A 23,971-nucleotide genomic window follows, 5' to 3' on the forward strand; every position below is an offset into this window, starting at 1 on the left:
CAACTGCTAAATATCTTAGAGTATTTGGATGTAGATGTTTCATTTTAAACAATAGCAAGGAGGATCTAAATAAATTCGATGCCAAGTCAGATGAAAGTATCTTTTTAGGATACTCTACATCTAGCAGGGCATACAGAGTATTCAACAAAAGAACTCTTGTAGTTGAAAAGTCAGTTAATATCATTTTTGATGAGTCTGATAGTGAGTCTCCTAGGAGAGAAAATATTCTTGATGATGATGCAGGAATTATTGACTTTGAAAAACTGAATCTTGATGACGTGCCAAATCAAGAGATGGAAAATGATTGCGTGCCACCACAATCTCAAGACTTGCCAAAGGAATGGAGGTATGCATATGGACATCCTAAAGACTTAATCATTGGTGATCCATCTCAAGGGGTAAGAACTCGATCTTCTCTTAGAAATTTAAATGATTATCTTGCTTTTGTTTCACAATTGGAACCTAAGACTTATGAAGAAGCTGAAAAAGACACCAATTGGATAAATGCTATGCAAGAGGAATTAAATCAATTCCAAAGAAGTAATGTATGGACATTAACTGATAGACCAAAGCATAACTCTGTAATGGGAACAAAATGGATCTTCAGAAATAAATTAGATGAAAATGGAGTAGTCATAAGAAATAAAGCTAGACTTGTAGCTAAGGGATACAATCAAGAAGAAGGAATAGATTTTGAGGAAACATTTGCTCCCGTGGCTAGATTAGAAGCAATTAGATTACTTCTAGCTTTTGCATGTTTCATGGATTTCAAATTGTATCAAATGGATGTGAAAAGTGCCTTCTTAAACGGTTTTATAGAGGAAGAAGTATATGTAGAACAACCTCCTGATTTTGAGAATCATGAATTGCCAAATCATGTGTTTAAATTACATAAGACATTATATGGATTAAAACAAGCACCTAGGGCTTGGTATGATCGACCAAGCAAATTTCTACTGAATAATGATTTCAGTAGAGAAAATGTAGATAAAATACTTTTTCTCAAAAGGAAAGACAAAAATCTGCTAGTGGTACAAATATATGTAGATGACATAATCTTTGGTGCCACAAATGATAATCTTTGCAAAGAGTTTGCTAATCTAATGCAAGGAGAATTCGAGATGAGTATGATGGGAGAACTAAATTTCTTTCTCGGATTACAAATCAAGCAAACTAAAGAAGGTATCTTCATTCATCAAACTAAGTACACAAAGAAAATATTAAAGAAGTTTGGGAATAAAAATCACAAGGGAATAGGGACCCCAATGAATCCCACTAGTAAGCTAGATAAAGATGAAAAAGAAAAAAGTATAGATATGAAGCTTTACAGAGGTTTAATTGGATCTTTGCTTTACCTTACTGCTAGTAGGCCAGACATATTGTTTAGTGTGGAAATATGTGCTAGATACCAATCAGATCCTAAGGAGTCACATCTAAGTGCTGTTAAAAGAATCCTTAGATATTTGAGAGGTACTACAAACATAGGATTATGGTACTCGAGAGACTCCTATCTAGATTTGCTTGCATACTCTGATGCAGATTTTGCTGGATGCAAATTAGATAGGAAGAGCACTAGTGGAACATGTCAATTTTTAGGAAATAACTTAGTATCATGGTTTAACAAAAAGCAGAATTCAGTTGCATTGTCAACGGCTGAAGCCGAATATATAGTTGCCGGCAGTTGCTGTGCTCAAGTACTATGGCTTAAGCAATAACTAGAGGACTATAGAGTTAAACTAGATAATATTCCTATAAAGTGTGATAATACTAGTGCCATCAACCTTACTAAAAATTCAGTTCAGCACTCTAAGGCCAAACACATTGAAATAAGATATCATTTCATTAGAGATCATGTGCAAAATGGGAACATATGTATTGAGCATGTTTGTACTGAGAAATAATTAGCTGACATATTCACAAAATCTTTGAGTGAAGATAGATTTTGTATGCTTAGGAGGGAATTAGGCATATGTGATCCTTTTGATTGAGGAGATATAAAAAGGAGCAAGCTGTCTCATGATACTCTCCTCCCATTTCTAAAAACCCATGAAACATTAGTCAAACTAGTCATCTATAGATTCCTTACTCATGTATCATTGTCCTAGTAAGAATTTGTAAGGATTGGAAGAAAAAAAAAATTTAAAAGGGAAAAGGAAGAGAAAATTTTTTTTCTGAACTAGAGTCGACCCAAACCAGAATGGGGTCGACCCAAAGTTGAGTCGACCCAAGAAAAATCTAGGGCACTGTTTTCACTTTGTCCTCTTCCAAAAACCCTATTCCCCACTCTCAAATCTCTTCCAATCATCTCCAAACAGTAGAAGGAAGCTTCCCCAAGCCGTTAGATTAAGATCTTGAAGGAATGGGACCCAAGCGAGCCGTGGCTAAGCGATCCGGGAGGGTTTCACGGACAACCCGTGTTGATAGAAATGCTACAGAGTCTTCTACAGTGCCTCCACAAGGTGAGACACGTGTAGAGCCGCCTCCTCCTCCTCCCTCCCCTTCAGTCCAACTTGCAAAATATGCGGGGAGACCGGTTACCACGGAAAGAAGGATCCACTCCGAGTTTTTGGATCCAGAAGGATTCCGGTTGGGTGATTGGATCCGAAGGCAAGGATGGGAGTATCTTTGCTCCCTAGATGTGGTGATCTACCCAGGGTTAGTTAGTGAGTTCTATGCCTTCCTGAAAGTTGGAATGGGAGGGCTTATATCTGAAGTCCGAGGAGTAAGGGTTAGGGTTTTAGAAGAAAGTTTGAGTGAGTTGCTTCATCTCCCCTGTGAAGGTGCAACTCCAGAAAAGCCTGAAAACAAGTTGAGAGCTCTACGGTTGATTCTTGAGAATGATGATTTCGACTATTCTGAAAATGTAATAGCAAGCTCTCTTTCAGCTGAGATGAGGTTGTTGCACAACTTCATAGGTCGGATTTTGTTTCCAAAGAGCGGAAGATTTGATCTCATTTCTGAGCGAGATTTGGTTGTTATGGAGCACATTATTCAGGGCATTCCCCTGAACCTCCCAGCTATGATGCTTAGGCAGATGAGGAAGGTCATAAGCAATACAAGAGTCTCCCTGCCATATGGTACTCACTCTGGTCTTCCGACAGCATGACATATCTGTAGAGGGTGAGATCTCCGGGCACCTTTTATTCACTGATACTTACACTGCACGGTCACTAATCCGTATGGGTTATGAGAAGGTGAACGGGCAGTGGGTGCGTACAGGAGCAGGGATACATGCACCGGAGGGTGATGCACCAGAGGTTGGAGACCCCATCCCTGAGGCTGAGGAACCTGAGGAGCATCCTACGGCACCTTCAGAGGCTGGCCCCTCGTCATCTGTTCCCACGGGGTGGACAGATGAGTTTTGGAGTAGGATGACTGAGCTTATGTTAGCTCAGGTGAGGACTATCACTGATGGATTGACGAGCCGGTTGGATATTATGACTGCTGAGATTAGCGATCTCAGAGAGGAGGTCGGAGCATTACGGAGAGAGAGAGAGGCTCATGGTCCATCTGTGCCCCAAGCAGCTGAGTCAGAGGTCTCGGCACAGAGTCATCCAGCTCAGCGAGGTCCACGCCAGACACAGTCCCATCAGGCTCGACCTCCCCTCGCCACTTATGCTAGGAGGATGAGGACTAGATCACAGCCATTAGATACCCCCTAGGCTGATGTTAGCATTATGTTCGGTGCTTAGGATCTATCTAGTTCTCATATGTATTTTGTGTTGATTCTGTACTTTGTTGATCATATGTACTTTGGTTTGATTGAAAAACATTGTATTTTTGGCATTAATGTACTACAATGTTTCATTTTGATCAGTAAAATCTCACTGTTTATTATTTTCTATGTCTACTTATCAATTGCCATGTACCTATTTGATGATGACAAAAAGGGGGAGAAGTAAAGAAAGAAAGAAGTAGCAATAAGTTGACAAACAAGGTTGAAAATTATAATAGGAAAGACTATACATTTAAGGGGGAGCAATATGTAACAATGAAAATGTTAAAGTCTAAAATTTAAATCAAATTTCAGAATTTGGCACATACCTCTCATACCTCGATACATAATCTGAAACTCTTTCGTTATCTCAAATTTTTGAAGTTTCAGCTTTAACTAAATATAAAAGAAAGGGGGAGAAAATCAAAAGTATAAATTGGCAACATTTGGATGAAATAGGGGGAGACTTCACTCTCATATTTGAAAAGCTGAAATTCAGCAACTTGAGCCCTTCTAAAACTAATTTTAAGATAAGTATCAATTTGCTCATACTCAATATTTTGTAATCATCAAAAAGAGGGTGATTGAGGATGATAGTAGTATTTTGATGATTATTACAACAATTAAGGATATATCTAATTAAATATTACAAGGTAATATGATATATCATTAATAATTTCATCATTCTCGATACATTAGAAGAATGAGATCAAGATGTATTTCAATGATTAATAATGAGATAAAATTTGCAATAGAAAAGAGATAGTGAATTCTAAATTCTAATTCGTCAAAGTTTCAAGTGAAATGTACTCTTAAGGGACAATAGTAATTTTCATTGATTAGAGTATGAAGCATCGCCATGACATATATACAAAATTGCTTGAAGCATATTTCATTGATTATATGGATGAATCTAACCTTAAGTTGCAGTAAAGTGTGAAACAAGTCAACCCCAAGATTGGTCGAGTCGACCACGGCACATTAATAGAACCATCCGGCACACTTCTGCAAAAATGGCACGGATGAACAGTACTTGGGTCGACCCAAGTGAAAGTTGAGTCGACCCAATCCTCAAGCCTAAAGAAAACAAGTCTCTGGAATCCCTGAGAGGGTCGACCCAAATGGAACCTGAGTCGACCCAACCTTGAGTCGACCCCAAATAAACCTGAGTCGACCCAAAAGGCAGTGTCAATTCAAAATCAGTTCTCTAGAAACCCTGAGAGGGTCGACCCAAGTGGAATTTGAGTCGACCCAGCTAAATCTTGAGTAGACCCAAAAAGAGTTGAGTCGACCCAAGTGAAGATCGGCTGAAATATAAGGTTCTGTGTTTTCTGAGAGGGTCGACCCCAATGTAGCGTGAGTCGACCCAAGTGAAAGTTGGGTCGACCCCAGTAAAAGTTGAGTCGACCCAAGCACGGGCAGAAGCATAACGGCTAGTTCTGCAGAAGTACCTTCTATCCTTTCAATAGCAAGCAACGGCTAGTTTTTGAATTCTGACGAATGGGGGTTGTCCAATGGATGAGGAAAACTATTTAAAGTGACACTATTCATCAGAGAAAGCAACCTTTTACAAAATATCAAAGCTTACACAAGAAAGACAAGTGCCCTAATCTTCTTCATCCAAGTGCTTCATTCAAAGATTCAAAAGAAAGTGGTTGAGCAGATTCAAAGAGACACTAAGAGCTCCATCCACCCTTGAAGAGTGAAGCATTCTTGACAAAGAAGAGAGAAGTCTCATCAAACGATAACTATATTCTAAACTCTTCTTTGTAGCTTATAATTGTTATATTTGCTCATCTAGGAGCTTCAACTTTCTTCTTTCTTTTGTTAATCACCTTGTAAAGGTTTGTTGGTGAGCCCGTAAAACCAATGGTATAGGTTTGTTGGTGAGCCCGTAAAACCAACGGTGTAGGTTTATTGGTGAACCCGTAAAACCAATTGTGAAGGTTCGTTGGTGAGCCCGTAAAACCAACATAGGTTTTTGGTGATCCCGAAAAACCAAAGTGTAAAGATTTTTGGATTGTGAGCCCGAAAAACAATCTAACTGTAATCCGTGAGATTATAGTAAATTCCTAAGGGGTCGCTTGGGGAGTGGACGTAGGTGCTTAGGAGAGCACCGAACCACTATACTTCTTGTGTGTTTGTATTGTGCATTAGTTTAATTTCACTCACTAACTAATTGACTAAAGTAAGATAGCAAAAATTTAGAAAAAAAACCAATTCACCCCCCCCCCCCCCCTCTTGGCTTGTCACCTTGGGCAACATACAGTATACTTACCATAACTGACCCCCAATCCTTTAGTCAAGTTTAAGGTCACTACGTGATCTCCACAACCTTCTTAGAATCCAAAAATATCTAGGTTTAATTTAAAGGGGGTAATTCTTGTATTTCCTTAGCAATTTAATTAGAAAATCTACATTGATTTTCTTTCGACAGAATTTACTTAAAATTCAATAGGTCAGAACTGTTGAGCCAATATCACTATGAGTAGGAATTAACTCTATCAACTTTCAAATCCTTCTTCACCAAAATCCTTAATGTCTATGATCAATGCTACACATAATAACTCACATAAGCATCTCAAAATCGAAATCTCTACTCAATATTGTATTTTATAATAACAAAGATTTCTGGTTAGATCATAAACCTAGACTTGAGTTCAAGTTAACAAATCCAATAGTCTCCAACAATTATAAGAAAAATTCAGTAGCCCAATCCAAATATACAAATTCAAAAACATTAGAATACTCCACCAATTTGCATACTATATGACCTTAAGAATTTAATCCACTAATGGAAATACGTCAATTTACAATATTCAAACATGTCAATTCCAAATATAATCCACATACAGATTTAACCTCGAAAAACATTCCTTTCAATATTATGAAATCTTCTTAGTTCACTCCAATATTATGGAAGATCTACGTACAAACCCCACTCTAATAATTAGTAGCAAAACCAAAAGTACGATCACATCAAAACCCATATCAAGTTTGAACTTCCAAGTCATTTAAATAATATCTGAACATGGTATAACTGATATGCCATTGTTGACCTTCCTACAGTTATCTTAGGTCAAACCTCTCTTATCATGATCAAAGATAATTTATACTTTCCTTCCACACTCATCGAAAACCAAATCTGATGCATACATTTTATCACAATGCCCAGTGATCTTACATCTTAAGCTCTGAATTTAATTGTCATGTTCCAAGTAATCATAACCTTAAGCTATGATATATTTCTATCATAATACCTAGTGATCTTAAACATATGCTCATATTCTGGTTTTGTCACTATCCCCAATGATCTTAAACCTCAAACTCTAATGCCACTAAGCCGACAGTCTCTAGTGGTCTTAAACCTTAGATTACAATATCATTCCTGTTACAATATCAAGTGATTATAAACCAAGGCTCTGATAGTTTTCCTATCATAATTTTCCACTCACACTTACCTGAACCTAAACCTTAGGATACCTTAACCTGGCGCTGATACCAAATCTGTCATGCCCCAAACCCATCACTCGGGTCGACCACGTGACACGACCACATAATCCCTAAAGTAAAACCTTAGAGATCATGTAAAGTCTAACAAGGTACAATATTCCCAAAAATGCCAAAATCAAAGATTAATGTAATTCAATCAAATCCAACTAAAATGTACTGATTTATTACATAATTTCAAATGTCCATAAATAAAAGATTGATAAGTGCTAAATAATGCATAAAATAATATCTTATTCATAGCACTTATCATTATTTTAATTCACATATTTTGTAAATTTAACTAAAAAATGTATTACCTTCACCAGTGCATTTTAATGAATTATCAAAGGTAATTCAAGTTTGATTTGATTATTTATTGATTAAGTTTAATGCATGCAGGTCAAGTCAAGCTCAATTAGGTAAAGCCTAAACGGACACTACATCATTTCACAATTTTATATTTTCAGAGTCGACTCCAATAACTCTTTTCCAAAACCCAGTGCTTTCCATTAATTCCTGACTCTTCATACGTTCACCTAAATTTCTCCTCACTCATTCCAACTCTTTTTCCACATGATCCTATTTTAATAAAATCCCTTCAATTATTTGTTTCGCATATCTCAAAGTATATCATCTAGTTGCACGGATCCCAAAGCTTCAACCAATCCGAGTCCCTTTCTAGAGCCTGTTCAAAGAACAAAGCCGTATCACTCTCCCGAACCAAATCCAACACTCGGCCAGCTATTCCTATCAGAATAGAGCTCCATCGTCCAAGCCAATTGATCCCTCCGAGTACAACACGGATTCATAAACCATCCTCGTTTAACCCCATCCGAACAACTCCTTCATCCAACCGGGATCAACTCCAATTTTCTCCCAAGTTAATCACATCCTAAAAGGCATCATTCCAAGCTGATTAACATCTCCTCCCAGCATTTCGCACATTCCACATGGCCGTCCGTTTCTCCCGTGCATCTCCGCGTTTGCTCTTTATCCTTATCCCACGGCTATCCAGGATTCAACGTTATCACGGATCAGAGCCATAACCCCTTTGAGATCACTTCATATCCAGCTCCCAGCCGAATCCATCAGCCTTCATCCCATCCGCGTTCAAAGCCTCTACTCATCTCACGATTCCATCCCAGCTTATCCCAACTGGATTCCCAACTCTCATCCTCATCTGGATTATCTCCCAGCCGAGATCCTCTCAATCCAACGCCTGAGCTGCCGAATCCCATGGATCACCTCCCTTATTTTAGTTTCAAAACAGAGCCAATCTCCCATGGCATAGCTTCCGATCTATCTTCCCAGATTTCACGGAAATAGAACAGAGCAAGGAAGCTTGATCTCTAGCATTTACGGGATAAACTCGCATCCAGCCCATCATTTCCTTCTCCGAACTCTCAGCATCCTCATCCTCTTCCTATCGGCATCTTCAACTGTGAACAATCCCCTGCTCCTAGCACATCTTATCTTCATCCTCTTGCGATTCACCATCCCCTGTTTTCAGCCAGTAAGCATCCCGAATCATCTGCGATTTGGCTTCATCTTCCCGAGATTTCATGGCATCCAAACATCTTCAAACCAGAGTCTAGATCTTATCTTCCGGCTAAACTTCATCCCAAACATCCGCCAGCCGTCCCGTCTTCCTCCTAGCCAAATCAAGCCAACCCGCAACGGATTCCTTCCACGTCATGTCCACAGACCAAGCTCCCCTGTTTCAGAACCGTTCCCAGCCGCTTATACAACTCATTCTTATCCCTTTTCTTCCGCGATTCAACCTTATCCTTTTCTCTAAATCTTCCGGCTTCATCCCCTGTTCCGTGTCCCAGCCGTTCCACGTGAAGAAGCGTCGGTTAATTCCACTGCATCCACAATGTTCCAAGCTCCTGAGTTGATCCTTATCCATGGATTCATCCCAGCATCTCTTGCATCTTGCTCCACGTCCTTGCCATCCCCTGCAACCGAAGATCAAGCAACACAACTTCCGGATCAACTACCAGCCGCATCTCCTCCACGTTGAAGAAATCTCAGCTCATCTTCCCAACAGCAGATCAGCTCAATCAACCTTATCCTCCCACCCAGGTGAAGGCTATAAAAGGGAATCAATGCGTGAAGATGAAGGCAAGCTTGGGGGGTCCGGTTCCAGGATCTCTTCGGAGGAGGGGAGTTCCACACAAAAGAAAAAAATAATAGAAGGAGAGAGAGAAGTCTTTGGGGCATTTCGGAAATGATTTCTCCTATATAAAAAATGAAGTGCTAAGAGGGAGTTTCTTCAATGGAAGTCGTCAGAGGAAGAAAGAAAGAAGAGCAGGTCACGATGAAAGCCTTCTCTACTGCTGCGGCTGTTCAATTCTCCATGCAGGGCTAAGCTCTTCTCTAGGGCTGGATGCAGCCCTAACAAAGGGCTAAGGATTTTATATTTTTGATTTCTATTCTTGGAGTTGTATAAACCTTATTTTGCTTCTAATGAATATTTTATTTCATCTCATATTTAATTTCTGTGATTTTAAATGTGAAGTTTATACAACTGCTCTTCATGATCACTAAGTAAATATAAGATAGTCCATGCTTAAGAAAGATGCGATGTGCTGCCACCTTAGATTAGGGTAGACATTTCATGCTAACTAAAGATGGATTATGCCTAAATTACTTTTGTGAATTTTTATTTAAATGCTTATTAGGTTTGTAGCCAATTTGCATGTTTATCCAAGAAGAAATTAAAATATAAATAACCCTTGTCTCGATGTTAGTGGTGGATTCCTTGCCCTAGGTTCTCCTAAACTGATATCATTTTAATTGTATTTTCTTTTATTAAATTGCTTAGTTTAATAGTCTTCACAAATTCATCTTTTTAAATATTTTTTTTAAAGAAAACAACTGTACCCCAATCCTTGTGGATCGATATCCGTAATCACTATCCTACTAGATACGTGCTATTGCGTGGTCTTTAAAGTTGACTATCAATTTTTGGCGCCGTTGCTGGGGATTGCTAGCATAGTTGTTTTTCTTTTCATAAAAAAAAAATTAAAAAAAAATAAATAAAAATAAAATAATAATAATTATATATATCTAAAAAAATATATAATAAAAATATTTTCTATTTTTGTTACTTTACTTATCACTTTTTTCTCTCTTACTAATTTTTGGGTTTTTCTTTTTGTATGATTTGATCAGGAATCAAAGAGAGCATCTGGGACAATCAAAAAAGAGAACTGCTGGAAAAGGGAGGCTGTAGAGGTTTGCTTTAAAATAAAAAAAATTGCTGGGAAAATTCTCTATGGTAATATCTGAACCTTTCTTATTTAAATTGATTTCCAATTAGCCTGAAATATTATGGTGATTGTTTGATTTTAAATTCAGCAAAAGTGTGAATGCATGCTTAATACACATACACCAATTAATCCGCACATAGTAAGGGCAATCACCCCTACAAGATAAGAACTGGATTTCATCACCAGATTCTTGCCCAAATTAGGTGAATCAATTCTCACATAGCCATCACATTAATTAAAATCAATTAGACGTTGGCCCCTAGGGACATTCGAGCTCAATAGGATGAAGATCACCGAAAGTTGCACCAATTTCGCTCTGTGGCTCAGTTGATGTCTAGGCAAGCTTTGTCCTAAGGGAGACAGTTCATCTGTTCGAGGCAAGTGATTTTTAAGTGGGACCTTTGCAACGCATCGTGACCCCCCAACTTACCTGGGAGCTTACCTGGTCAACTCAGTTCATTAGACCGGATTGGAGGCTTAGGTGCGCTCTTCAAACCAGTTAGGAGCTGTCTAGCAATTTTAGGGCAAACATAAGGATTTGATGTGATTTTCTTTTAATGCATGCTTGATTGCACTTGATTGATCAGAAGAATTTTAGTGTATGCTAGGGTGTCGTTCCAGATCTCCTGAATTAGTACCTTTTGATTCTGAGATAGAGCGTTCTATTAGGGCCCTTCGAGCTGAAATCCGCACCTATAGAACCATAGGATCTGCTCCACCTGTCAAGATGGCTGAAGAACAACCCAAGCTGTTAAAGGAGTACTTTACTCCTTCCATTTATACCTCTCCATCTTGTATTCGACTACCTGATACCACTGCTGCTGTGCAGTTTGAAATTAAGTCTAGTGTCATCCAAATGCTTCCCTCTTTTTATGGACTTAATAATGAAGACCCATACAAACATTTAGATAAGTTTCTTGAGATCTGCACCACTGTCAAAATTCAGAACTTCACTGACGATGCTCTGAAACTTAGGCTATTCCCTTTTTCTCTTAAAGATAGAGCTAGGCAGTGGCTTCATTCATTAGAAGCCAATTCCATTCTTTCATGGGCTCAAATGCAACATGAATTTCTAAAAAAATATTTTTCCATAGGAAGAACAAACCAATTTCGGCGTGCTATCACGAGCTTCTCCCAATCTGACGGGGAATAATTTCATGAAACTTGGGAAAAATTTAGAGACTTACTCCGAAAATGCCCGCATCATCAAATACCCAAATGGCAATTAGTGCAATGTTTCTATGACGGATTGACTGAATGAAACCGTCAGATGATCGATGCCGCATGCGGGGGTACTTTCATGCTTAAGAGTGAGCATGAGGCATGGCAGATGTTTGAAAACCTTAATGAAAATTCTCTCCACCATGCCTCCTCCGCTCGTCAAGCACCCCCGAGTTCTCAAAGAAAAGGGACCATATATGAAGTTAGCCAGTCCATAGGTCTATCTGACAAAGTAGATGCACTGTCCCACAAGTTGGACCAGCTAATGTCTAGAGAACAGCTTCCAAATTTTTCTCAAGCACAAGTATGTGCTCTTTGTTCTAGCCCGTCTCACCCTATACTTGAATGCCCTTCGGCAGCTCAATTCCCTGAATTTGTGCAAGAACAAGTCAATGCTGCTCAAACACAGCCTAGACCGGGTAATGATCCGTATTCTAACACTTATAACCCGGGATGGCGCAACCATCCGAATTTTTCTTGGAAGCAGCAGACTCCCAATACTTCCCAACCTTATTCCCAAAACTTCCAACCATTCCAGAATATTAATCCCTACCGTTCTTCGACTCAATTTCAACACACTCCTCCTCCACCCCATAGAAACACAGCCTTTGAGGAGAAAGTGTTGACCTCCCTTCAAAGTTTGGAAACCATTACACAATTGGTGCACTCTCACACGCAATCTATCGCCAAGCTAGAATCCCAAATGGAAAAACTAGCTAATGCACTGAACAAGCGAGAGGAAGGAAAGCTTCCAAGCCAACCAGCGAGTAATCCTAGGGGACAATACATGGCTCAAGAAAATCAACTAAATACAATTCATCATGAACAAGCCAATGCTTTGACTACCCTAAGGAGTGGACGTATAGTAGACAATAGGATTGGGGAGGATAACAATAAGGAAGGTAAAGAAGAGGATAGAAATGTGTCAAATGAAAATCTAAAACCTTCTTCTTCTTCAGCTAGTCCAACTTCTGCCAAAACTCATATCCCAAAGGCCCCATTTCCTAAAGCTCTTAATTCACCCTCTCCCTTTGGCAAAAAGGAAACTTCACTAGAGGAGATGATGGAGGTTTTCAAACAAGTCAAAATCAACCTCCCGCTTCTTGATGCTATTAGACAAGTTCCCTCCTATGCCAAATTTCTTAAAGACCTTTGTACCCAAAAGCAAAAATCTAGGACACATGTACCTAAAAAGGTCTTCCTAACTGAGCAAGTGAGTTCTATTCTCCAACACAACACCCCACCGAAATTCAAAGATCCTGGTGCTCCCACCATCTCCTGTGTCTTAGAAAATAATTTCATTGATCGAGCACTCTTAGATCTAGGGGTAAGTGTCAATCTTTTATCTTACTCAGTTTATGAGAAACTTGGGTTAGGTGAGTTAAAACCAACCTCGGTATCCCTTCAGTTGGCTGATCGATCTGTAAAAATACCACGAGGAATAATTGAAGATGTTCTTGTCAAGGTAGACAAATTCTATTTTCCAGTAGATTTTATCGTCCTTGATATGGAACATGAGCCTAATCCTAAGAAACAAATCCCCGTGATCCTTGGACGCCCCTTTTTAGCTACAGCCAATGCGAGTATAAATTGTAGAACTGGGGTGATGAATATATCCTTTGGGAATATGAAGGTCAAGTTAAATATATTTCGTGCCTCTAATCAACCTGCAAAGGAAGTTGAGTGCTTCCTAATAGACAAAATGGACGATCTTGTAGAAAAATCCTTCCCTATATTTTGGCAGATAACCCTCTGAAAACATACTTGGCCCATTTTGACTTTGATATAGATAAGGCCATAGAAGCAGTCAACTTCCTGCCCAACAATCAGTCTTCCACAAATTTTCTTCCTTGGAGAACCCCGCATGAACCCGGTATGATTTGATAAGGATGCACTGCGTCTGGCTGAAGACGTTAAACTTAGCGCTTGTTGGGAGGCAACCCAATTCTTGTAGGTTATTTTTGCATTTTTTTTGTCGTATTTTTTTATTTTCTTAACAGGATCCCTCATATTACTGATGCAACTACGGTAAAAATGCTTCTATCCTCCATATGCATCATATTTTCCGTCCAAAATAAAAAAAATATATTAAACAATAAAAATAATAATATAATATTCAAAAAAAAAACATTGAGGACAATGTCTGATCTAGGTTGGGGGGTATAGGATTCGAATTTATAAAGAAATTTTTCGCATTTTCACATTTTTAAGTGAATTTCAAAAAAAAAAGTGAATTTCAAAAAAAAAACCTAATTTTTATGCCTTAGTGCTGAAATGATAATCACACAAAGTATATAAAATCTAAAAAGCCCAATGATTAGTCAGGAATAAGTCAATTTGAGTTCTTTTCATAAAAAATTCTTTTAGCGAGTTGTAAGATAATTTTTACTTTGAAATTTCACAACACGTATGGCCTGCACTTCTAAGGGTTAGGTTTAACATGATGTTGTTAAGTCTGGTAGCAACCTTGAGTCCTGATGAATCATACCTATCTAATTCGCTATTAAAAAAAAAGTGAATTTAGTCAGGTACATCGAAAAGGGCTACCTATTGTCAAAGGTCAGCGGGCTTGCAATAATGAATCCGAGCATAGGTTCGTAGGGGAGTCTTGATGCCTAACACCTTATGCCATCTGGTGTGGGAGTGTTGACTGAATGCTCGTTACATGGAGGAATCATTATAAGAGTAAAAGTGCGTAATAAATATAAAATAAAAAAAATAATAAAAATAAAAAATAAAAAAAAGAGAAAAGAGAAAATAATATTGACCTTGAAAAAGACGATAGTGTGAAAGCCGTCGTTGTAAAAATTCGAGTAAACTGGAATATTATAGATAAAGCCCATGAGGTATTAAAGTAAACATCCACAACTCTCGAAATCCTGCAAGGTAGGATGATTTTGAATCAGTATTAGGTCTTATCTAACCAATTCTTGGAAACTACTAGTTTTAGCAGTATTTTGGAGAATCTAAAGCCTTAGCTTGTGTATGGTCCAGACATCACCGAGCATCCAAGTATAAATTAGCCTTACAACTCTCTAACGGAAACTTAATGACTTCAACTTAAGTTGCATCTTGACCTAGGATTTGGGCTGACTTAGTAATAAACTTTGTGTGCTTTTGAAATTCTTGGCACTTATGCATTTGAAATTAGATTTTATAAAATAATAAAATAAACTGGGTAGAGACCGCAGTTTGTGGGTATCTGAGCCGGAAACCCTCACGAGACAAAACTCGTCCACTAGGGCCACCTAGGGGTTTAAAACCTTATTGCATACGGTAAATGCAATCGCGAATCCTGCGAAAGTGAGTTAGTTTTTTTATTTTATTTTATTTTGCTTGAGGACTAGCAAAATGTAGGTTGGGGGGTGTGATAAGTGCTAAATAATACATAAATTAATATCTTATTCATAGCACTTATCATTATTTTAATTCACATATTTTGTAAATTCAACTAAAAAATGTATTACCTTCACCAGTGCATTTTAATGAATTATCAAAGGTAATTCAAGTTTGATTTGATTATTTATTGATTAAGTTTAATGCATGCAGGTCAAGTCAAGCTCAATTAGGTAAAGCCTAAACGGACACTACATCATTTCATTAATTTTATATTTTCAGAGTCGACTCCAATAACTCTTTTCCAAAATCCAGTGCTTCCCATTAATTCCTGACTCTTCATACGTTCACCTAAATTTCTCCTCACTCATTCCAACTCTTTTTCCACATGATCCTATTTTAATAAAATCCCTTCAATTATTTGTTTTGCATATCTCAAAGTATATCATCTAGTTGCACGGATCCCAAAGCTTCAACCAATCCGAGTCCCTTTCTAGAGCCTGTTCAAAGAACAAAGCCGTATCACTCTCCCGAACCAAATCCAACACTCGGCCAGCTATTCCTATCAGAATAGAGCTCCATCGTCCAAGCCAATCGATCCCTCCGAGTATAACACGGATTCATAAACCATCCTCGTTGAACCCCATCCGAACAACTCCTTCATCCAACCGGGATCAACTCCAATTTTCTCCCGAGTTAATCACATCCTAAAAGGCATCATTCCAAGCTGATTAACATCTCCTCCCAGCATTTCGCACATTCCACATGGCCGTCCGTTTCTCCCGTGCATCTCCGCATTTGCTCTTTATCCTTATCCCACGGCTATCCAGGATTCAACGTTATCACGGATCAGAGCCATAACCCCTTTGAGATCACTTCATATCCAGCTCCCAGCCGAATCCATCAGCCTTCATCCCATCCGCGTTCAAAGCCTCTACTCATCTCACGATTCCATCCCAGCTTATCCCAACTGGATTCCCAACTCTCATCCTCATCTAGATTATCTCCCAGCCGAGATCCTCTCAATCCAACGCCCGAGCTGCCGAATCCCATGGATCACCTCCCTTATTTTAGTTTCAAAACAGAGCCAATCTCCCATGGCATAGCTTCCGATCTATCTTCCCAGATTTCACGGAAATAGAACAGAGCAAGGAAGCTTGATCTCTAGCATTTACGGGATAAACTCGCATCCAGCCATCATTTCCTTCTCCGAACTCTCAGCATCCTCATCCTCTTCCTATCGGCATCTTCAACTGTGAACAATCCCCTGCTCCTAGCTCATCTTATCTTCATCCTCTTGCGATTCACCATCCCCTGTTTCCAGCCAGTAAGCATCCCGAATCATCTGCGATTTGGCTTCATCTTCCCGAGATTTCATGGCATCCAAACATCCTCAAACCAGAGTCTAGATCTTATCTTCCGGCTAAACTTCATCCCAAACATCCGCCAGCCGTCCCGTCTTCCTCCCAGCCAAATCAAGCCAACCCGCAACGGATTCCTTCCACGTCACGTCCACAGACCAAGCTCCCCTGTTTCAGAACCGTTCCCAGCCGCTTATACAACTCATTATTATCCCTTTTCTTCCGCGATTCAACCTTATCCTTTTCTCTGAATCTTTCGGCTTCATCCCCTGTTCCGTGTCCCAGCCGTTCCACGTGAAGAAGCGTCGGTTAATTCCACTACATCCACAATGTTCCAAGCTCCTGAGTTGATCCTTATCCATGGATTCATCCCAGCATCTCTTGCATCTTGCTCCACGTCCTTGCCATCCCCTGCAACCGAAGATCAAGCAACACAACTTCCGGATCAACTACCAGCCGCATCTCCTCCACGTTGAAGAAATCTCAGCTCATCTTCCCAACGGCAGATCAGCTCAATCAACCTTATCCTCCCACCCAGGTGAAGGCTATAAAAGGGAATCAATGCGTGAAGATGAAGGCAAGCTTGGGGGGTCCGGTTCTAGGATCTCTTCGGAGGAGGGGAGTTCCACACAAAAGAAAAAAATAATAGAAGGAGAGAGAGAAGTCTTTGGGGCATTTCGGAAATGATTTCTCCTATATAAAAAATGAAGTGCTAAGAGGGAGTTTCTTCAATGGAAGTCGTCAGAGGAAGAAAGAAAGAAGAGCAGGTCACGATGAAAGCCTTCTCTACTGCTGCGGCTGTTCAATTCTCCATGCAGGGCTAAGCTCTTCTCTAGGGCTGGATGCAGCCCTAACAAAGGGCTAAGGATTTTATATTTTTGATTTCTATTCTTGGAGTTGTATAAACCTTATTTTACTTCTAATGAATATTTTATTTCATCTCATATTTAATTTCTGTGATTTTAAATGTGAAGTTTATACAACTGCTCTTCATGATCACTAAGTAAATATAAGATAGTCCATGCTTAAGGAAGATGCGATGTGCTGCCACCTTAGATTAGGGTAGACATTTCATGCTAACTAAAGATGGATTATGCCTAAATTACTTTTGTGAATTTTTATTTAAATGCTTATTAGGCTTGTAGCCAATTTGCATGTTTATCCAAGAAGAAATTAAAATATAAATAACCCTTATCTCGATGTTAGTGGTAGATTCCTTGCCCTAGGTTCTCCTAAACTGATATCATTTTAATTGTATTTTTTTTATTAAATTGCTTAGTTTAATAGTCTTCACAAATTCATCTTTTTAAATATTTTTTTAAAGAAAACAACTGTACCCCAATCCCTGTGGATCGATACCCGTAATCACTATCCTACTAGATACGTGCTATTGCATGGTCTTTAAAGTTGACTATCAAAGATAAGCTACTTCTAACTTTCTAGTAGTCTGATTCCAGATCGATCTCACTTCTTCTCCCACCCAGCAGATTTTACGAATCCAGTGCCTCTGAAAAAGAAAGTAAGTATACTATGAGCTTTTCCAGCCCAGTAAGAATCCCAACAGCCACACACAGTAATAATGATAAAATCATCAAAGTAACAAATAAATATCATTTCATCATTTCAAAAGCTCAACAAACAACAAGTATATATAACCATTTCATATACATAAATTCTTTTTCACATTATGTGATCCATTCACGTATTACTCTGATTCCTAAGTTTTAGAATTTATCACTTCTGGCTTTTGACTAACTAAGATTATGTCCTAGTCCAAGACTGCACAAATCCCACGCATAAGCTCGTGGCAGCTATCCCACGCGTAAGCCTGTGGAGGCTATCCTATGCATAAGCTCGTAGAAACTATCCCACGCATCAGCTCGTGGTAGCTATCCTACACATAAGCTCAAAAAGGCTATTTCATGACAAAGTTAGTCCAACCCATTTTACATATCTAGCTTTACATGTTTAATCACATTTCAATCACATCACGTATTTCCATAAATTCTCAAAAATATATTAATCCTTCCCAATTTATTTATTTCAATATTTCATAATAAACACAATGCACACCTCGTATGTGTCATATCAGCTCATAAAATAAATAACAACATAATTATAAAATAAACCCAACGATAAATCAAATATATGCATAGAGGTGCTCAAATGTAGGGATTCTTACAGAAATTGTAGACTGACACAAACACAGATCCGAATCACAACCTACGAGCTGGGGTGCTGAGTCCCCTGATCAAAACCTCCTGGCACCGCTGACTCCTCCCCTACAACATCAATTACAAATCACAAACTAAATTATTTAATATTAAAATATTCTGAATCATAACTTACATCTACTTTGGGGCCCATTACCAGGTCCCCAATCATCTCAACTCCTCCAGATTTAGGGGCAGTCGGGGAGGCCCGACTCTCCACCTTATACCACCAGCTTATGTCGTCGCCAGCCATGGCTGCCATCATGCCGGCGACGGTGGCCGGTCTCGGTGAAAAGACCAAAAGGAGGATGAACGAGAGAGAAGGGAAGAAGACCCTTCTCTCTTCACGGATGGGAGTACATCTCCCCTTCCCCATTTCTTGGTCCAAGGGCAGCAGCCGCCACCTGCCCAACCCTCGGCCACCACCCTCCCGACCCTCGGCCACCACTGGCCGAACCATCGCCGGCCGCCATTGTTGCAATCGCCGGTGATGGTGGCCAGCCAAGAGAGGGAGGGAAGAAGAGATCTTTCCTCTTCTTCTCTAAGAACCGACATACCTCCCTTCCCTCCAGCATCATCGACAGAAGGCCACCATGATGGTGGCTCGGCTCCCCCCCATCCGACGGCAGCCACAGTGGCCCACGACCGCCGCCGTCACCGCCGGTGGCCAACCGACGAGGGGAAGAGGAGGAGAGGACGGGATCACGAGGAAGAAGACCTCGAATCCGCCATCCCCCATCTCCAAGCAAATCTGCAATCCCTCCCAAATCCTCCCACAAACCCGATCAACGCCCAAATGTCGTGGATATCGGCCAACCCGGCGGCCGGCGGCGGCAAAAATCCGGAAGAGAGAGGCTGAAACAGGGTACCCTGTTTCGGATCCCTCTCCGATGGTTTCATCGGCCAAAACCCCTCCAGCGTCTCCCCAAATTCAGGAAATGAAGCACAAAGGGCTTACCTCAATCCGACAGGATGCTCCGGCGACCCTTCCGGCGAGGAATCGGTGGAGAAATCCGTGAGTAAACCCTCGGATCCAAGGCCTCTTTGTGCGATTGGTGGGGATCTTCGTTATCCTCCTTGACCGGCCGGCTCGCAAAATCCGCCGCCTTCTTCGGTGATCACCCTCCCCCGATGATCGGCCTCCTCTGGCGATCGATCCCGTCTAACGCCGCCGCCCCCCTCTCTCCCGTTTCTTCTCCCACGCACGATCGTAAATGGTGGATGGGCCCGGTCTTTTCGGGCCGGCCCGTCAACCATTTTTTTTTTCCGCGACATTACATAAGCAAGCTTGAAGGAGTGGATGGTGAAAGCAGCAGGCCAGCATAGCTTATTCAAACAAAACTATTGGAAAGTGGTCGCCAGCACAAGGACCCCGCCACCTCTCCCTTGTTTGGTTTAGTTTGAGTTGGAAGGTCTCTTAGATATCCATTGTTTTTATCCTCGTGGTTGTTCTCAAAATTTCTTCTTGAGATGTGATGACATTTTCTTTTTTTATTATTATTATGATGGCTTATGGGATCCTCCTTGCGATGTACTTTATGTTCCTCTTTTCCTTCAGTTCTACTTGTCTTAATGCGGTGCATGATGCGGGGCCCTGGGCTTCTGGCCTGCCTCACTTCCAGTTATGAAAGGATGTTTGGGTCAATGGCAAATGAGAGGGAGGAGAGAGAGAGAGAGGAGGAGGAGGAAAATGGAGCTCAATTTCATAAAGCACCATTAAATTAGGGCTGGAAGTGGGCCGGGCCGGGTCGGGCCAAACCCCTACCCAAGCCCGGCCTGAATTTTTTTTCCGGGCTTCGGGCCGGGCCGGGGCCCGAAAAATTTTTAAGGAACAAGGCCCGAGCCCGGCCCGAGCCCATTTGGGCCGGCCCAGTTGGGCCCTAACCTGGGCCGGCCCGTTTGGGCCAGCTCGTTTGGGCCAGCCCGATCCCGAGCCCGGCCCGATCCCCAGCCCGGCCCAATCCCGAGCCCGGCCAGCCCGTTTGGGTCATAGCATATCCTCCTTTGTGTTTTCTGGCTTTTTCTGATGTTTCATTCTCACATGCTTCCTTATATTACTAACAGCATTTTTTGTTTGAAGCAGCAATCATGCACGACATGCAAACAAGTTCATGCTATTCTTGAACAAAGAGAACTTAAAATATCCTCTCTTGTTTCATTAGAAAAGTGAGCAACTGATTGGCTTTGTGATTATTATACTTTAATTAAAAGCAGATATCCCAGAGAGTCCAGATAAGCAAATATGTAGGTAATGATAAGAAGTAACATCTGTCAGTCAAAGTGAACTATCTGACTTCCAATACTTGTTAGATTTAGACAAACCTATTGGTAGCAACATATGGAGATACATATTGATGCCAACTTCTACCTTAAACAGAGAGACAGAAGCACAATAAAGCATAGAAGATGAACCTTATTCAACAAAAATATTGCATATGCTGCTCTTGTAGAATCTTGGCCTTCCAGAAAGAGTGGAAATTCTGTAGGCTTTACATTCATGCCCATAAGAATTGGATTTGCTGACAAATCTGATGATATAGACTCAACTGAAGGAGCATAGTCATGAATATATGAACGTGAGCCTCCCAAGCGCAAAGGATATCGTACAGGAACATCAAGGTACGATGCAATAAGCAATACAGCCTGCAAAGCAAGGAAGAAAATAAATAACAAGCCGACCCTGATATCTCTACCTGCTTACCATGATAGCTCTACAAAGTGAGACTCTTGAGCATGACGTGTTTTGCTACACAGCTACATGCAAAATTTCAAAATCACATGAACTTTAATACAACTTGAACTCAAATTTAAGAGAGATGAGCAGAAGACAAATGCATATTCAGTTGTCAGGCCATGTCAGCTACGTAAATTTTTCAAAAAGAAAAGAAAACGAAAACTTACATGTGCAACATAACCAAGAACAGTTGCAGAGCTCTGAACCTCCTTCTTGCCACTGAAAAAGCTAATCTGTTTTAATGGGCGTGCAGGTAGTTGCAGACCTAAAATTGTTAAAGGCGACAGTTGTGGAGGTTTAGATACATTTGGAGAGCGTGATGAAATAGAATCTCCTGAGAAATATTTGTTTCATCTCAGTATACACTCCAGAAACCAAGAAAGAGCAATAATATGAAAGATATTAAAAATAAAACATTGATCAATAACAATTATTGGGACATAACATTGTGGCAACCCATTGTGCCAATAGAAAATGGTTTCCTTATTGGACATTCTAAAATCACTTGAAGACCAAACCTGCCACCCAATTTTCTGCTCTCCTGGAACTACAGCTGGTTCCATGGTTCATCATAAAGTCACTGAAGCAACCCAGCAATGGATAATAGTGCACTTACCTTTAAAGAACCACAAAGAAACAGTAGATATACGGATCAAAATTCAGCTTTATAATGTCATTCCCCTGAGTGGTTCCATATGCTGCTCTTGTAAACATACAAGCAAAAATGTCGACAAGCAAACAACCTATTCAACTTAAATCAAATATAAGATGGACCAAGTAGGCAATCAGACAGATCATTAACAAAATAGCATCTGATGGTTTGAAGATAACTTGCAAAAAAATTCATTCCATGCAACCAACTGCAACGATACAACTGAAACCAAACAAAAGGATTCCATCAAAAACAGGAGGATAAAAAAAATCATCGGCCTGAAGTCGTTGTTCCCTGCACAATAGTATATTCATCATATCCATGTAATAGAGAAACCCCCTGAAGTCAGCTTCAAGCCTGCAGTTCAAAAACATACAACTCTCATAAAATTTTGCAACAAATAACCATGATCCACATGAAAATACTCCATCAACAAACATACTTCATACTTGATACTTTAGGTATGAACTAGATCTGATGAGGGTATCGTCATTCAGTTCTCCCAAATTGCCCACTCCAGGAGTCCAGGGTGTCGTCATCTACATTCAACGTTACAGAACTCGAGCAATTTGCAACTGTTAACACACAAATCAATCATAAATGTTTAAATTATAAGTACAATAAGCAAATAAAAAATATTAGATAAATTTAAAAGATTTATATACCTTCATCATATTGTTCACGAAGCCAATCTTGGGTACACACTAAGGCTTCTACGGTAGAAGGGCTCAAAGAGCTTCGATACTGATCCACAACTCTACCACCAGTGCTGAATGCTGACTCAGATGAAACAGTGGAGACTGGAATAGCTAGAACATCTCGAGCCATTCTTGATAGTATAGGATAGACTGCTGCATTGCTCTTCCACCAAGCCAAGATGTCAAACTCTTTATTCTCCAAATCAGGAAGTACATCATCATCCAAATAACTATCCAACTCGGATCTCTTAGGGCGTTTTGAAGAACTCTGACTTCTAAATTGAGCAAAGTCCATACCAAATTTTTTTTTGGAAGAAACTGAACTTATATCACCTTATCCACCAAAATTAGATGTTCGCTCACTTGAACTCATAGAGGGATGCATTCTTGTTGCATCTACATACTCATTATACAATTGAAAAAGACAAGCACGAATATCATCAATCTTTTTCTTGCACTCCTCCAACTCAAATGCCTTTTGATAACAAAATTCTACAAATATCAACTTTGATCTGGGATCCAAAATAGAAGCAATTACCAACAAATTATTGCACCGAGACCAATATTTGTTAAACTTCTTTAGCATCTCATTTGTTAATTGCTTCACTGTTTCATCAGTATCGATACTTTCATCCATCAACAAAGCCCTAATTTTCCAAACTTCTTTTAGGTATAAATTGGATGTGGGATACTTACAACCAGAAAATACTTTAGTGGCATCAAGAAAGGCTTCTAAAAATTTAAGAATTATAGAAGCCTTTTTCCATTCATCATTGGTGGGGCATACACATGAATGCTCAGTTGCATATCTAATAAGAGCATCTTTATAACCAAGTGCATCATGCAACATTTCATAAGTAGAATTCCATCTTGTAGGAACATCCAAAGTGAGTCCTTTTCTAGCAGGAAGTCTCATATGCTGTACAATTTCATTAAATGCTTGCATTCGAGATGGGGATGCAGAGACATATCTAACAATTTCTCTTATACATTCAATAGCTTCATGAATGATTTTCATTCCATCCTGAACCATAATATTTAATATATGTGCACAACATCTAATATGACTGTACTCCCCACTAAACAACATTGAAGCACAAAAGTGATCTCGGAGCCTTCTCATTACAGCATCATTTGTGCTGCAATTATCCAAAGTAATAGCACATATTTTATAATCCAATTCTCATTCAACAAGACATTTTTTTACAGCATCTTCAATTGCAAAGCTGGTGTGAGGGTATGGAAGTTTCTTGAAACTAATAATCTTCTTATGC

The 23,971-nt window shown here is 39.8% G+C and overlaps 1 protein-coding gene across 2 annotated transcripts; it reads right to left on the reverse strand.

Annotated features, from left to right (window-relative positions):
- Positions 1–20,906: 20,906 nt before the first annotated feature.
- LOC120106064 (zinc finger BED domain-containing protein RICESLEEPER 2-like) lies at positions 20,907–23,026 on the reverse strand. Of its 2 annotated transcripts, XR_005508287.1 has the most exons (4): positions 22,665–22,806; positions 22,442–22,574; positions 21,515–22,356; positions 20,907–21,256 (listed from the first exon to the last, which is right to left on the reverse strand). XR_005508287.1 is itself a non-coding variant. In XM_039118910.1 (2 exons), the coding sequence occupies exons 1-2, from the start codon at positions 22,990–22,992 to the stop codon at positions 22,489–22,491; spliced, it is 414 nt and encodes a 137-aa protein (XP_038974838.1). In that variant the 5' UTR covers positions 22,993–23,026; the 3' UTR covers positions 22,315–22,488. The 2 variants fall into 2 exon arrangements, 1 of the variants encoding a protein (XP_038974838.1); XM_039118910.1 differs by lacking the exon at positions 20,907–21,256 and having other exon boundaries at positions 22,315–22,574; positions 22,665–23,026.
- Positions 23,027–23,971: the final 945 nt, after the last annotated feature.

The sequence above is a fragment of the Phoenix dactylifera genome, unplaced genomic scaffold (genome assembly GCF_009389715.1).
Source record: "Phoenix dactylifera cultivar Barhee BC4 unplaced genomic scaffold, palm_55x_up_171113_PBpolish2nd_filt_p 000445F, whole genome shotgun sequence".
Taxonomy (NCBI): Eukaryota; Viridiplantae; Streptophyta; class Magnoliopsida; order Arecales; family Arecaceae; genus Phoenix; species Phoenix dactylifera.

What these genes read in the sequence shown, in the direction of transcription:
- LOC120106064 (XM_039118910.1), bottom strand. Translation starts at nt 22,992, where the DNA reads ATGGACTTTGCTCAATTTAGAAGTCAGAGTTCTTCAAAACGCCCTAAG. An exon ending in TCGTGAACAATATGATGAAG is followed by an intron (nt 22,575 to 22,664) that starts GTATATAAATCT and finishes GTGTGTTAACAG; the next exon opens with TTGCAAATTGCTCGAGTTCT.